The 13,673-nt window shown below is 38.9% G+C and overlaps 1 protein-coding gene across 1 annotated transcript in view; it reads left to right on the top strand.

The window, feature by feature from the left end:
• B3GLCT (beta 3-glucosyltransferase) overlaps positions 1-13,086 on the top strand; it is a gene marked incomplete at its 3' end in the record, with an annotated part of 86,131 nt that extends 73,045 nt beyond the window's left edge. Inside the window, exon 13 of the mRNA XM_077745410.1 lies at positions 12,967-13,086. Coding sequence (XP_077601536.1) covers positions 12,967-13,086 — 120 coding nt within the window. The remainder of the gene's footprint in view (positions 1-12,966) is intronic.
• Between the last annotated feature and the right edge of the window lie 587 nt (positions 13,087-13,673).

The raw sequence follows: 13,673 nt of genomic DNA, 5'->3' as shown, positions 1-13,673 counted from the left end.
AATCAACCATAAGAAAAAAATCTGGAAAGAATACAAATACATGGAGGTCAAATAAACACAATAAACATGCTACTAATCAATAAACAGGTAAACCAAAAAATCAAAGAGTAAATAAAAATATACATGGAGACAATTGAAAATGAAAATGATTGAGGTGCTTGGGTGGCTCTGTTGGTTAAGCATCCAATTTAGGCTCAGGTCATGATCTGAGTTGATGAGTTCAAGCCCTGCATCAGGCCCTGTGCTGACAGCTCGGAGCCTGGAGCCTGCTTCAGATTCTGTGTCTCCCTCTCTCTCTGCCCCTCCCCTGCTCACACTCTGTCTCTGTCTCTCTCTCAAAAAAGTAAACATTAAAAAAAAGAAAAACTAAAATGATGATCCAAAATTTTACAAAAGATTTTACAAAAGATGTTCTAAGAGGGAAAGTTACAGCTGTATTGGCCTAACTCAAGAAGAAAATCTCAAACAACCTAACCTTATAGCTAAAGGGGCAAACAAAACAAAACAAAACAAAAAACCCACAAACAAAACCCCAAATCAGTAGAAGGAGATAATAGAAATTAACAAAATAAAAACTAAAAACATAGAACAGATCATCAATGAAATCAGGAGATGCTTCTTTGAAAAGAATAATATTGATAAACCTTTAGCCAGACACGTGGAAACATAACAAAAACAAAAAATCAGACTCAAATTCAGAAATAAAAGACGAGAAATAACAGACCATAGAAATACAAAGTATTATAAGAGAATATTATGAAAAATTCTATGGCATACTGAACAACCTAGAAGAAACATACATTCCTAGAAACATACAACCTCCCAGAACTGAATGGGGAAGAAATAGAAAATTTGAACAGAGCAATTCCCAGCAAGGAAATTGAGTCCCAACAAAGGTCCAGACCCAGGTGGTGAATTCTACCAAACATTTAAAGGAAAGCTAACACCTATTCTTCTCAAACTATTCCAAAAAATAGAAGAAAAGCTTCCAAGTTTTCTACGAGGCCAGCATTACCCTGATAAATAAGCTAGAAATAAGGAGAACTATAGGCCAACATCCTGATGAACATAGATGCAAAAATCCTCAATAACATATTAGCAGACCTAATCCAACAATACATTAAAATAATCATTCACCACAATCAAGTGGGATGTGTTCCCAGGATACAAGAGTGGTTCATATTTGCAAACCAGTAGGGTATATCACATTAAGAGAAAGAATAAAAACTATATGATCATTTCAATAGATGCAGAAAAAGCATTTGACAGAGTACAACATCCACTCATGATAAAACCCTCCACAAAGTAGGTTTAGAGGGACCATACCTCAGCATAATAAAGGCCACATATGAAAAATCCACCACTGATATCACATTCAATGGTGAAAGACAGCCTTTCCCATAAGATCAGAAACAAGACCAGGATGTCTACCCTTGCCACTTTTATTTAACATAGTACTGGAAGTTCTAACCACAGAAATCAGACAAGAAATAAAAGGCATCCAAATTGGTAAGGAAGAATTAGAACTTTCACTGTTTCCAGAGGACATAATACCCTATGTAGAAAACTCCAAGACTCCCAGAAAAAACTACTAGAACTGATAAGTGAATTCATTGAGGTCACAGGTTACAAAAGCATTGTACAGAAATCTGTTGCATTTCTATACATTAATAATGAAGTAGAAGAGAAATTAACAACCCATTTATAATTGTACCAAAAAACAACAAACACCTCAGAATGACCTTAACCAAAGAGGTCTGAACTCTGAAAACCACAAACCACTGATGAAAGAAATTGAGGGCACAAACAAATAGAAAGATATTACATGCTCAGAGATTGGGGGAAGAAATATTATTTAAAGGTCCATACTAAAAACGATTTACAGATTCAGTACAATCCCTATCAAAATACCAACAGCATTTTTCACAGAACTAGAACAAATAATCCTAAAATTTGTATGGAACCACAAAAGACTCCTTATAGCCAAAGCAATTCTAAGGAAAAAAAAAAACAAAAAAACTAGAGATATCACAATCCCAGGTTAAGATATACTACAAAACTGTAATAATCAAAACCAGTAAGAACTGGCACAAAAATAGACACCTAGATCAATAGAACAAATTAGAGAGCCCAGAAATAAACCCACAATTACATGGTCAATTAATCTACAACAAAGGCAAGAATATGCAATGGGAAAAAGTCTCTTTAAAAAATGATGCTGGGAAAACTGGACAGCTACATGCAAAATAATGAAACTGAAGCACTGTCTTACACCATACACAAAAATAAATTCAAAATGAATTAAAGGCCTAAATGTAAGACATAAAACCATAAAAATCCTAGAAGAGAGCATAGGTAGTAACTTTCCTGACGTTGGCTATTGCAACATTTTTCTAGATAGGTCTCCTGAGTCAAGGGAGACAAAAGAAAAATAAACTATGGGGACTATATCAAAATAAAAATTTCTTCCCAGCAAAGGAACAATCAACAAAACAAAAAGACAACCTATTGAATGGGAGAAGGTATGTGCAAATGACATATCTAAACAGGCTGAGTATCCAAAATATATAGAGAAGTTTTACAACTTAACACCAAAAAGACAAATGATCCAGTTAAAAACTGGGCAAAAGACATGAACAGACATTTCTCCAAAGAAGACAGATGGCCGATACATGACAAGATGTTCAGTGTCACTAATTAGAGACATGCAAATCAAAACCACAATGAGTTTTTACCTCAACCTTGTCAGAATGGCTAGAATCAAAAACATAAGAAACAACAAGTATGGCAAGGATATAGAAAAAAAGGAACAATCATGCACTGTTGGGAATGTGAACTGGTGCAGCTACTGTGGATAACACTATGGAGATTCCTTAAAAAATTAAAAATTGCCATTTGATCCAGTAATTCCACTACTGGGTTTTTACCCCAAGAATATGAAAACATTATTTAAAATAGATATATGCACTCCTGTGTTTCTTGAAGCTATTTACAATGGCCCAATTATGAAAGCTACCTCACTATCCGTTGTGTCCATTGATAAAGGAATGGAAAAAGAGGTAGTATATACACACGTACACACACATGAATATTACTCAACCATTACAAAGAATGAAATCCTGCCATGTGCAACAACGTTCATGGTTCTAAATGGCATAATGCTAAGTGAAATAAGTTAGAGAATGACAAATACCATATAATTTCACTCATATGTGGAATTTAAGAAACAAAATGAACAAAGAAAAATAGACAAAAATCCCAGACTCTTAGAGTACAAACTGTTGGTTTGAGTGGAACCAAATTGGTGGAATTGGGTGAGGTAATGGGTGAAATAGATGATAAGCACTGAGTAATGTATAGGATTGTTAAATCACTATATTGTATGGCTAAAACTAAAAGGACACTGTACATTAATTATACTGAAATTAAAAAGCAATGGAAAAAGTAACTGTCCAGTGGAGAAATGAGACAACAACTTGTCTGGAATATCCCCAGTGAAGAACAGAAGGGCATCATGTGCCAGACACAGTGTCATACATATATACAGTGACTGGGAAGATATATGCTGGACTTTGTCATGAGGAAACACCAGACAAACCAAATATGAGGATCATCCTATTAAAAACAGGGGAGGTGCATTTATTATTAAAAATTCCAGTGTTATGGAAGACAAAGAGAAGCTGAATAACTATCATAGATTAAGGGGAAATAAAGTGATATGATAAAGAAATGCAATAAGGGATCTTGGACTTCATCCTGTGCTGGAGGGAAAATGTGCTATAATGAACATTGGGTCAATTGATAAAATTAGAATATGGGTGGTAACTTAGATATAAGCATTTGTTTTCAGTTTTGGAATTCTAATTAAGGCTGCTGTGAACCTTTGTGTACATATCTTTGTATGGATACCTGTTTACTTATCTTGGCTAAATACCTATGAGTGGAATGGCTGGGACATATAATAGCTGTATGTTTAACTTTTTTAAAAAATTACTGGATCAATGTTAAAGTTTTTGAACTCTTAACTTTTACTGTTTTTAGGAGATACACAGTGATGTATTTCATGTTCTTAGGGGGAAAGGGACATAACGTATGAGGTTTACTCCCAAATATTTTAGAAAAGAGAAAATCTATGTACATATACATACCCATGTACACACACATGCACATGTATACACATACATGCATGTGTATATACACAGATGAATATATATATCTATCTACATAGAAAGATTGAGAGAGAATGATAAAGCAAATGGAGTAAAGTTAACAACTGGTAAATTTAGTAAAGGATATATAAGAGTTCTTTCCACTGTACTACTTTTGGAATTTTTCTGTAATCATGAAATTATTTCCAAATAAAATGTTAAAAAATAAAAGCCATAATAGGTAGAATGGAATGTTGTCTGGATTCAAAAAATCAGATAACAATCAGCTAACAAAATGAAGGATAAAAATCATATCATCTCAATAGACGTATGAAAAGCACTTTCAAAGATTTGAAAGCACTTTGAAAGATTAAACATCCATTTAGGATAAAAACTCTCAACAAAAGAGGTACATTCCCTCTAAACCCAAATATGATAAAGTCTGTATGTGAAAAACCCATAGCTAAGATCATCCTCAATGATGAAAACCTGAGAGGGTTTGCCCTAAGATTGGAAAAAAGATGGGGTGCTTGGGTGGCTCAGTCAGCTACGTGTTTGACTCTTAATCTCAGCTCAGGTCTTGATCTCAGGATTGTGAGTTCAAACCCCACACTGGGCTCCACACTGGGTATGGAGCCTACTTAAAAAAAAAAAATGAGGTCTTCTCTCACCACTTTTATTCAACATAGTACTAGAAGTCCTAGCCACAGTAGTCAGGCAAAAAATAAGAGGCATCCATATAGGTAAAGAAGTAGTTTAACTGTCACTTTTTGTAGATAACATGATATTACACATAGAATATCTTTAAAATTCCACCAAAAAACTAATAGAAGTAATAAATAAATTCGCTAAAGTTTCAAGATTCAAAATTTATACCCAGAAAGCAGTAGTGTTTCTATACAGTAACAACAAAGTCACAGAAAGAGAAATTAAGAACATACCATTTACAATTCTACCAAAAAGAGTAAAATACTTAGGAATAAACTTAACCAACGAGGTGAAAAGGACAACCTACTTAATGGGAGGAGAAGATATTTGGAAATGATATCTAGTAAGGGGTTAATATCCAAAATATATAAAGAACTCCCATAACTCAACACCAAAAAAACCAATCCAATTAAAAAAGGAGTAGAGGAGGAATGCCTGGTTGGCTTAGTCGGTTAAGTGTCTGACATCAGCTCAAGCCATGATCTCACAGCTTTGAGTTCTAGCTCTGTGTCAGTCGGGCTCTGTGCTGACAGCTCAGACCATAGAGTCTCCTTTGGATTCTGTCTCCGGCTCTCTCTGTCTCTCTCAAATATAAATAAACTTAACATTAAAAACATTAAACTTAACATTTAAAAGATTAAAAAAGTTTTAAAAATAAAAAATGGGCAGAGGACCTGAATTGGTATTCCTCCAAAGACAACATACAGATAGCCAACAGGCACAGGAAAAGATGCTCAATATCAATAATTTTGAGGGGAGTTCAAATCAAAACCACAATGAGCTATCACCACACACCTGTCAGAATGGCTAAAATCAAACACAAGAAACAAGTTATGGCAAAGATGTACAGAAAAAAGAGCCCTTTTTCATTTCTGGTGCAATTGCAAACTGGTGCAGCCACTGTGAAAAACAGTATGGAGGTTCCTCAAAAAGTTAAAAATAGAAATACCATGTAATCTGATAATTCTATTATTGGATATTTAATTTGAAAAGATATATGAACCCCTGTGTTTATTGCAGCATTATTTACAATAGTCCAGACATGGAAGCAGCCCAAGTGTCCATCGATAGGTAAATGGGTAAACATGTGGTGTGTGTGGAGTATTATTCAGCCATAAAAAAGATGTATCTTGTAATTTTGACAACATGGGTGGACCTAAAGGGTATTAAGTGAAATAAGGTGTTTGTCTTTCTCAGTCTGACTTATGATTCCACTAATAAGCAGAATGTAGACTTATAAATACAGAAAACTGATGGTTGCCAGAGAGGAGGGGAGAGGGGGCTGGGCAGGGGGCTGGGCAAGATGTGTGAAGGGTAGGGGGATACAGACCTCCAGTTATGGAATGAGTAAAAGTCATGGGAATAAAAAACAGACCATAAAGAATACAGTAAATGTAATAGCAATGTAATGGGACAGATGGTAGCTATACTTGGGGTAAGCATAACATAATATATAAGCTTGTCAAATCACTAAGTTGTACACCTGAAACCTAGGTAGCAATATGTGTCCAGTATATGCAAAAAAAATCAGTATTATGCTGTAAAAGTGTATATGCAGCACTAAGCTGTTTTGCTCCTCATATAATTTGATAGCATGTAATCTAAAGTGTTGCTGTACTGTTTTTCTTGATTTCTGTGCCTCAGAATTGCCTGGAATGGTAACAGATTGTAAATAAAGTTCCTTTCCTGGATTAATAGCCAATCCATTTGGATAGAATTAGACATCTGTCTGCTTTATCCACATTTCCAGTTTTTAGCAAAGTAAAGTATATGAGGGTTGTCAGACTCAGTTTATGATTTTCCAGCTTTAAAAATGATATTGTGAGTAGGGGAATGATTGATGTAATACGAAACCCAGATGAGGTGTTAAATCCCAGTTATTTTAACCAAAGAAATTACAAGCTGTGGACTGAATTGATATTTTTATAATATACAAGAGGAAGAGAGATAGATACATTTCTTCTTCGGTCAAGAAGTAGATGTAAATTTGCCCTAGAGGTCTTTGAAGTTTTTTGGTTTTTGTTGATTTGGGGTTTTTTACACACAAACTTTCACCAGCCAAAGGCCATAGTTTCCTTAGCTATAAGAATATATTCTCCATAACCAAATGGCAGTCTTACTAGTTATCTGCATTTTTACTTCCCTTTCTCTGCAGAGTTATTAGATGATTTGCTAAAGATAGATTATAAACTTGGTGCCCAGAATGTTTGCCTTATGTTCCCCAAACAGGATAGTTTTAAAGATAACATTTTCTGGCCACTCAGAAACTGTCGATATTGTCAGAGGCCTTGACCTGCAGACAGATATAAATGTGATCAGTAAGCTTGTCAACTCTTAGGACCACATTTTTAAGCAATATTTTTCATACATTAGATTTCTTCGCTTTCAGCTTTAGGCTTATTAGTTGGGGTATTTGTGTAAGGTGCATGAGTGTGGATTGGAAAGAGGTCCTGTTTTCCACTTTGTGCATCTCTACTTTGGTTTCTTAGGACCCTACCTTTCCCCCAAAAGAAGAAGAGTATGGTCCCAGAACACTAGTGTTCTAGATGTTAATACTTCTAAGAATTTACGATTAATAACTTAGAGAAATACTTGGTTTCATATCTCCCTCATGGAGATACGCGATGCTCATCAAGCTTGAGAAACATTGAAATTTATTTATCTGATTAAAAAAATTTAATTCAAAGATGATCACGGAACCCCTTCATTCAGGGAACACTGATAAATATCACGAGAGAACCTTGGATTTGGTGGTGTGTATCCTGGGAAGCTCTAGTTTAGAACAAACAGTAGAAAGACTTTACAAGGCATTTGTACATGGTAGAAGTTCTTAAAACACAGAAAAACTAACCCTTCTTAACATCAACCTTTGTCTCACCTTTAAAAGGCTATTTCTAGATTTTATTTTCCTATAAAATCTTTTTCTTCACCCTTATGGCAGCTATAGCTACAGGCATTTCTCTGACCAGCTTCTGGATATTCTCACTGCCCTTTTAAAGCTATCTTGTTGACATATGACAAAGAAATATAGGTGCCAGAAGGTATGCATAAATAGACATAGAAAGACCACTTAGGTGGCCTTACTTGGGAGAAACAGATGCATGGTTATGCGCCATAATTGAAAGATTTCCTGGAATGTTTTAACAAAATCCATTTTCCCATCTGCCCGCCATGTGCCTGACATTGACCTCATTTGTACCTCAAAAATTCTGTGTGTGGGCCATTAAAAATTAAAAAATACCAAGTGTTAGAAAGTGGCAGAAGTTTAAAAAAAAAAAAAAAAAGAAAGTGGCAGAGGTTTATAATGTATCCTCCAAACCAGGAAGATATGTTCATACTGAAAAATGAACGAAGCTGCTCCCTCCTGTTCACAGTGTGAACAGTGAATAAAAATTCAGGGTAACTTACTGACAGGCAGTTGGGTGGGCCAATGGACAGAAGATCCAGGCTGAAATATGCTCTTAACCTCCATCCCTATTCCTAGCCTTTATCTGGAACTTTCCCCAGCTCTTATGGAATGAGGGGCATGGTGGGGAGGTCATGGGGTAGTTCTCTTAAATGGCACCATCTGTGTACTGGATAGCCACCAGTTCTCTGAAGTGGTGCCACCTGTGCACTGGGGCTGGCGAGCACAAGACGGAGTCCCACAGATGGAGTCGATGTTATTAGCACTCCTGCATTCCACCTTGGACATCTTTTTAGCCTGTACAATCTTTGCCCACCATTCTTAGAGCCAGATATCAGGAGGTGACTTGTAACCCATGCCACAGCAGCAATATAACTAACAACTCGGGCTTAACCAGTACCACCCCTGGTTTTTCACCATTCCTCATTCTTTTTTTTTTATGTGTATTTAAGAGAGTGAGTGAGCACATGCGAGCTGGGGGAGGGGCAGAGAGAGAGAGAATCCTAAGCAGGCTCCTTGCTGTCAGTGTGGAGTCTGACTTGGGGTTTGATCCCATGAACCAGGAGATCATGGCCTGACCCAAAATCAAGAGTTGGATGCTTAACCCACTGAGCCACCCGGGGACCCTGAACCCTTCCTAATTCCTGAGGGGTAGAGGTGATGACCCCTCTAGCTACTTCCTGCTGGAAAGGGGTATAGATCATGATTTCACGAATTAAAAACTGCCTGCATCACACTGCAGATATTCCCTAGCACTAAGTTGAGCTCCCATCCTTTGTAACCACTGTTTTGGAAGTCTTGTATATAGTCTTAGCATCTCATTCTACATTTTATAACAAGGTCAATTAGGACCATTTGGTTAAACAGTGGTGTCTTTTCAGGAGGTGGTCCTGCCAATATGATTTCAAAGTCAGGTTTATGGAGTGCAAGCAGTCAGGTAGTAAATGAGCTGTATATGCATGGAACCCGGAAGAATTCAGAATCTAGCCCCCCAGTTATAGAGGTAAACAATAAACATGCAATCAGAACTAGAACCTAACACCCATAAAAGTATGTTACTGAAACCTTTTTTTTCCCTAAAATCACCCTCATTTCTATAAAAGGTAGCCAAATTACGACTGTTTGTAAAACAAGTCCAGTTTTAACAAACTTGGCCCAAATATTTACATATGTGCAACAAGACTGGTGACTGGCCATTTAGGTTCTTTTAAATCTGCTTTTCTGGAACTTCTCAGAAGGAATTTCAGTTGGAGCCTTTAACAGCCTTTGATAGCCAGAGACCAAGTCAAATACTTGCCATCAGACTCACCCGCAACACCTTTACTTTGAATGAGTTCCTCTCTTCTTGAGATCCCCAAGTGACTTTCCTTCCTTACCCGGTAGAGCTCCCAGGAAACCTGGAAGCAAAGTAGCAGGCCATTTTCTTCCAAAGGGTTTCCTTGGCTCTGTCGAGTCAGTCTTAGTTCCTTGGTGCTCTTGGCCATATCTGAGTCTCTACGTGTCTCTTTCTTTTCTTTCTTTCTTTTTTTTTAAATGTTTTATTTATTTTTAGGAGAGAGAGAGAGACAGCGTGAGCAGGGGAGGGTCAGAGAGAAAGGGAGTCACAGACTGAAACAGGCTCCAGGCTCTGAGCTGGCAGTCAGCACAGAGCCCGACGCGGGACTCGAACCCACGAACCGCGAGATCATGACCCAAGCGAAAGTCGAACGCTTAACCGACTAAGCCACCCAGGCGCCCCACTACGTATCTCTTTCAAATGTGACCTTCCAGTCAAAGCCTTGGTAATCAAGGTTTCCAGTGGTGTCCTATTATAAGAACGTACTGTTATCAAACTTATGCAAATAACTATAATTGATTTGCCATTTTGTTGTTACCGCAAGCCCCGGCCAAACCCTTCTGGATGTGAATTTACATCCAATTCACCACGAACATCTGGCATTCACATCCCAAGCCCTGTTATTTATTTTACTACCATTTTTTCCTTTATTTCTCCACCTAAATTTGAGGCATTTCCATTGATTAAGAGTGCATTCAGCCAGTGAGTATTAGAGGTAGCACAATCTGATGGTTAGTGCAAAGCCAATAAATGGTTAATTCCACATGGGTCCTCCAGTTGTCCACTCTTGCATGCACTGGAGGGCAATGCTGGCCTAACCCTTAGTTTCTAGGAGTAGGCAGTGTCCGCCCCTGAAATTCTTCCAGTGGCAGAGGAGTACTTGGCAACACATATGGCTTTATTAGCCTCCCTTCAAAGTGAATTGCTTTCCATCAGGCATTGCCTTCTAGAGGCTCAGCAAGACCAACTTGGGTTGCTTGTCTAGATTTTCTCTCGGGGTCCCAGATAATATTAGATCTTGCTACCAGTGTTTACAAGATCTTCATAGACGCCCTTTCTGCCATTTCTTCATCAGCGGGATCCTTTGTTTTTCCCTCCTTTTAAATCTATTTCCCTCAGAAGGGATTCTTTGAATTTCATTCAAGTCCACCACCATAGCGGCTACTGTAGCAAGGGGCCATTTAGCTACAGGGGCAAGAGCAAATACTAAAGTCCCATACAGTGCTCCTGGGGTTGAGATACCGTCATTCATACCAGAGGAATGTAATTATTCATTTGGGCCACCAAAATGCTGGGTATAAATAGCATGTTTCATCCCCAGTTCTTCCAGAGAGGTCCGGTGCAACGGAGGGAGGGGGCAGCCTCCTTGTTAGGCCTGGTTTTCTTAATGCTAGCATTTATTCAGCCTGTCAGATTAGCTAAGTGCCTGCAGTTCTCACCCATGCCTGCAGTATATAATCTTTATCACTAGGCACATGCAGCCGTGGCAGAGGCCAGTTTTTCATCGCGAATCCATTCAGCATAATACCATCTCCTCCAGGATCCCGCAGTGATAACACCCAAGCTGCCACCCCCTTCTTGGCCCTTTTGCTTCACCACCATTTCAGACAAGCGTTTTTTATAGGGCGTTTCTGTACTCACATACTGGTCTGAAACGCTCACAAGACCTGGCCAAATCTCCCCACGGCGGCGGTGGCTAGCAGGCTTGGGATTCCCCAAGGGACAACAAGCTTTCCCTGTGTGGACTGTGGGCTCCTTTACCCATGGCTCATTTCATTTTCAGTATCCTGCCTACTACACCAGGTGTTAGAAGGTGAAGGAGGGTCAGTAATGTATCCTCCAGACTTTCATGCCAAAAGAGGTAGCAAGCCACTCCAACCTGTTTACATGGTTTTATTCCGGGTAACTTATGGATGGTCAGTCAGGACAGTAACATGCAGCTATTCTCTGCCACTATCCAGATCTTAATCCTCAGGTTTTATGGAGCTCGGGGCATGGGTGCCATCACAGGGTAGCTATCTAAAGTGGCACCGCCTGTGCCGAGGCTCTCTGCTAGTTATCTAAAGTGGTGCCTTCTGGATATGAACAGACACTTCTCCAAAGAGGACATCCAGATGGCCAACAGACACATGAAACGATGCTCAGCATCCCTCCTCATCAGGGAAATACAAATCAAAACCACACTGAGATACCACCTCACGCCAGTCAGAGTGGCTAAAATGAGCAACTCAGAGAACTCTAGATGCTGGCGAGGATGTGGAGAAACGGGCACCCTCCTACACTGTTGGTGGGAATGTAAACTGGTACAGCCCCTCTGGAAAACAGTGTGGAGGTTCCTCAGGAAACTAACAATAGAACTCCCCTATGACCCAGCAATAGCACTGCTAGGAATTTACCCAAGGGATACAGAAATGCTGATGCATAGGAGCACATGTACCCCAATGTTCATAGCAGCACTCTCCACAATAGCTAAAACATGGAAAGAGCCTAAGTGTCCATCAACAGATGAATGGATCAAGAAGATGTGGTTTATCTATACCATGGAATACTACATGGCAATGAGAAACAATGAAATCTGGCCATGTGTAGCAACATGGATGGACCTTGAGGGTGTTATGCTGAGCGAAATAAGTCAGGCAGAGAAGGACAAATATCATATGTTTGCACGTATAGGAGGATTAGGAGGAACTTGACGGAGGAACAAGGGGGAGAAGAAGGGCGGAAATGGTGGGGGAAAGGGAGAGAGGCAAACCATGAGAGACTCTTGAATGCTGACAAAAACTGAGGACTGACGGATGTGGGGGGGAGGGGGGATGGGCATAGAGGAGGGCACTTATGGGGATGAGCACTGAGTGTTATGTGGAAACTAATTTGACAATAAACTATTTGTAAAAAAAATAATAAATAAAAAATAAATAAAGTGGTGCCTTCTGTGAGCCAGAGGCGAGAATAAGATGGAGGGCCAAAGATGGAGTCGGTGTTGTCAGCACTTCTATACCAAGTACATCTGAAAAGATGTGACAGTTAATTCACACTCACTGGGAAACAGGACTGGTAGAAGTGAGCTAAAGAGTACACTGGCCACCTCAACTTCATTAACCTGCCACCCTACCTACACAACCTGGGCAGCCATGTTCTGGCAGGGGCTTACTAAAACCGGGGAGTAAGCCCCTTGTTTTTTAGTTTGTTTCCAGGAATATACAGTGTCCCTCAATTTTTTTTCTTCAAATCACTTGAATTTCATCTCTAAGCAATTTCAGTATAGTATTATATAACATGACCAGTGGGATGTAGGAATCATAAACCATTTACCATGCAAATGCATTTGAGTGAAGTAATTCTTGCTTATGTTCTCTTTGGAATCTCAGCATCTCCAGGCTCCAGCACTTGCTTAGCTGTTACGACTCCAGCGAACCACTGTTTCTGGGAGAGCGTTATGGCTACGGCCTGGGCACTGGTGGCTACAGCTACATCACAGGAGGAGGAGGGTAACTATGAGCATAGCTTTCTGCAGATACTCTCAGCATTAACTTCTGTTTCCATGATGCAGGGCCAGGTCTGTGGCGGCGGGGCCAATCCTGATATGTAAGTGCTCTGTAAATGGCAGCTGTGTCTATAATAGGAAAGTAAACATTAAATTTACTAAATATGAAAACAGTTCACCGTAAAGAATATTTTACCCCTTGAAGAAATATAAATGGGTGTCAAGGGACTCGGTAGAAATTTCCTTATAGGAATGATTGCCTCTAGGTAGACCATTAGTTTTGATTGTTTTAATGAAAAAGAAACTTGGATATAGATTTTATTTTCTGAAAATAGGTCACTAGACTTCTAAATTATCTATTACTAATAAATCACATTTAGGGAAAGAGTAGTTTCAGAAGTTTAGACTTAAGCAGTTACGTGATATTTGTGTAGGATTTATAGGTTTTAAAAAACAGTAAAAGTCAATGTTTTTCATGTTTATTTGTTTTTTGAGAGAGAGCAAGCTGGGGAGGGATAGAGAGAGGGAGAGAGAAATCCCAAGGAGCTGACATGGGGCTTGAATTCACAAACTGTGAGATCATGACCTGAG

Source organism: Crocuta crocuta, unplaced genomic scaffold, assembly GCF_008692635.1.
Source record: "Crocuta crocuta isolate KB4526 unplaced genomic scaffold, BGI_CrCroc_1.0 scaffold258, whole genome shotgun sequence".
In the NCBI taxonomy this organism is placed as follows: domain Eukaryota; kingdom Metazoa; phylum Chordata; class Mammalia; order Carnivora; family Hyaenidae; genus Crocuta; species Crocuta crocuta.
This window is presented reverse-complemented; position numbering and strand designations above follow the sequence as displayed.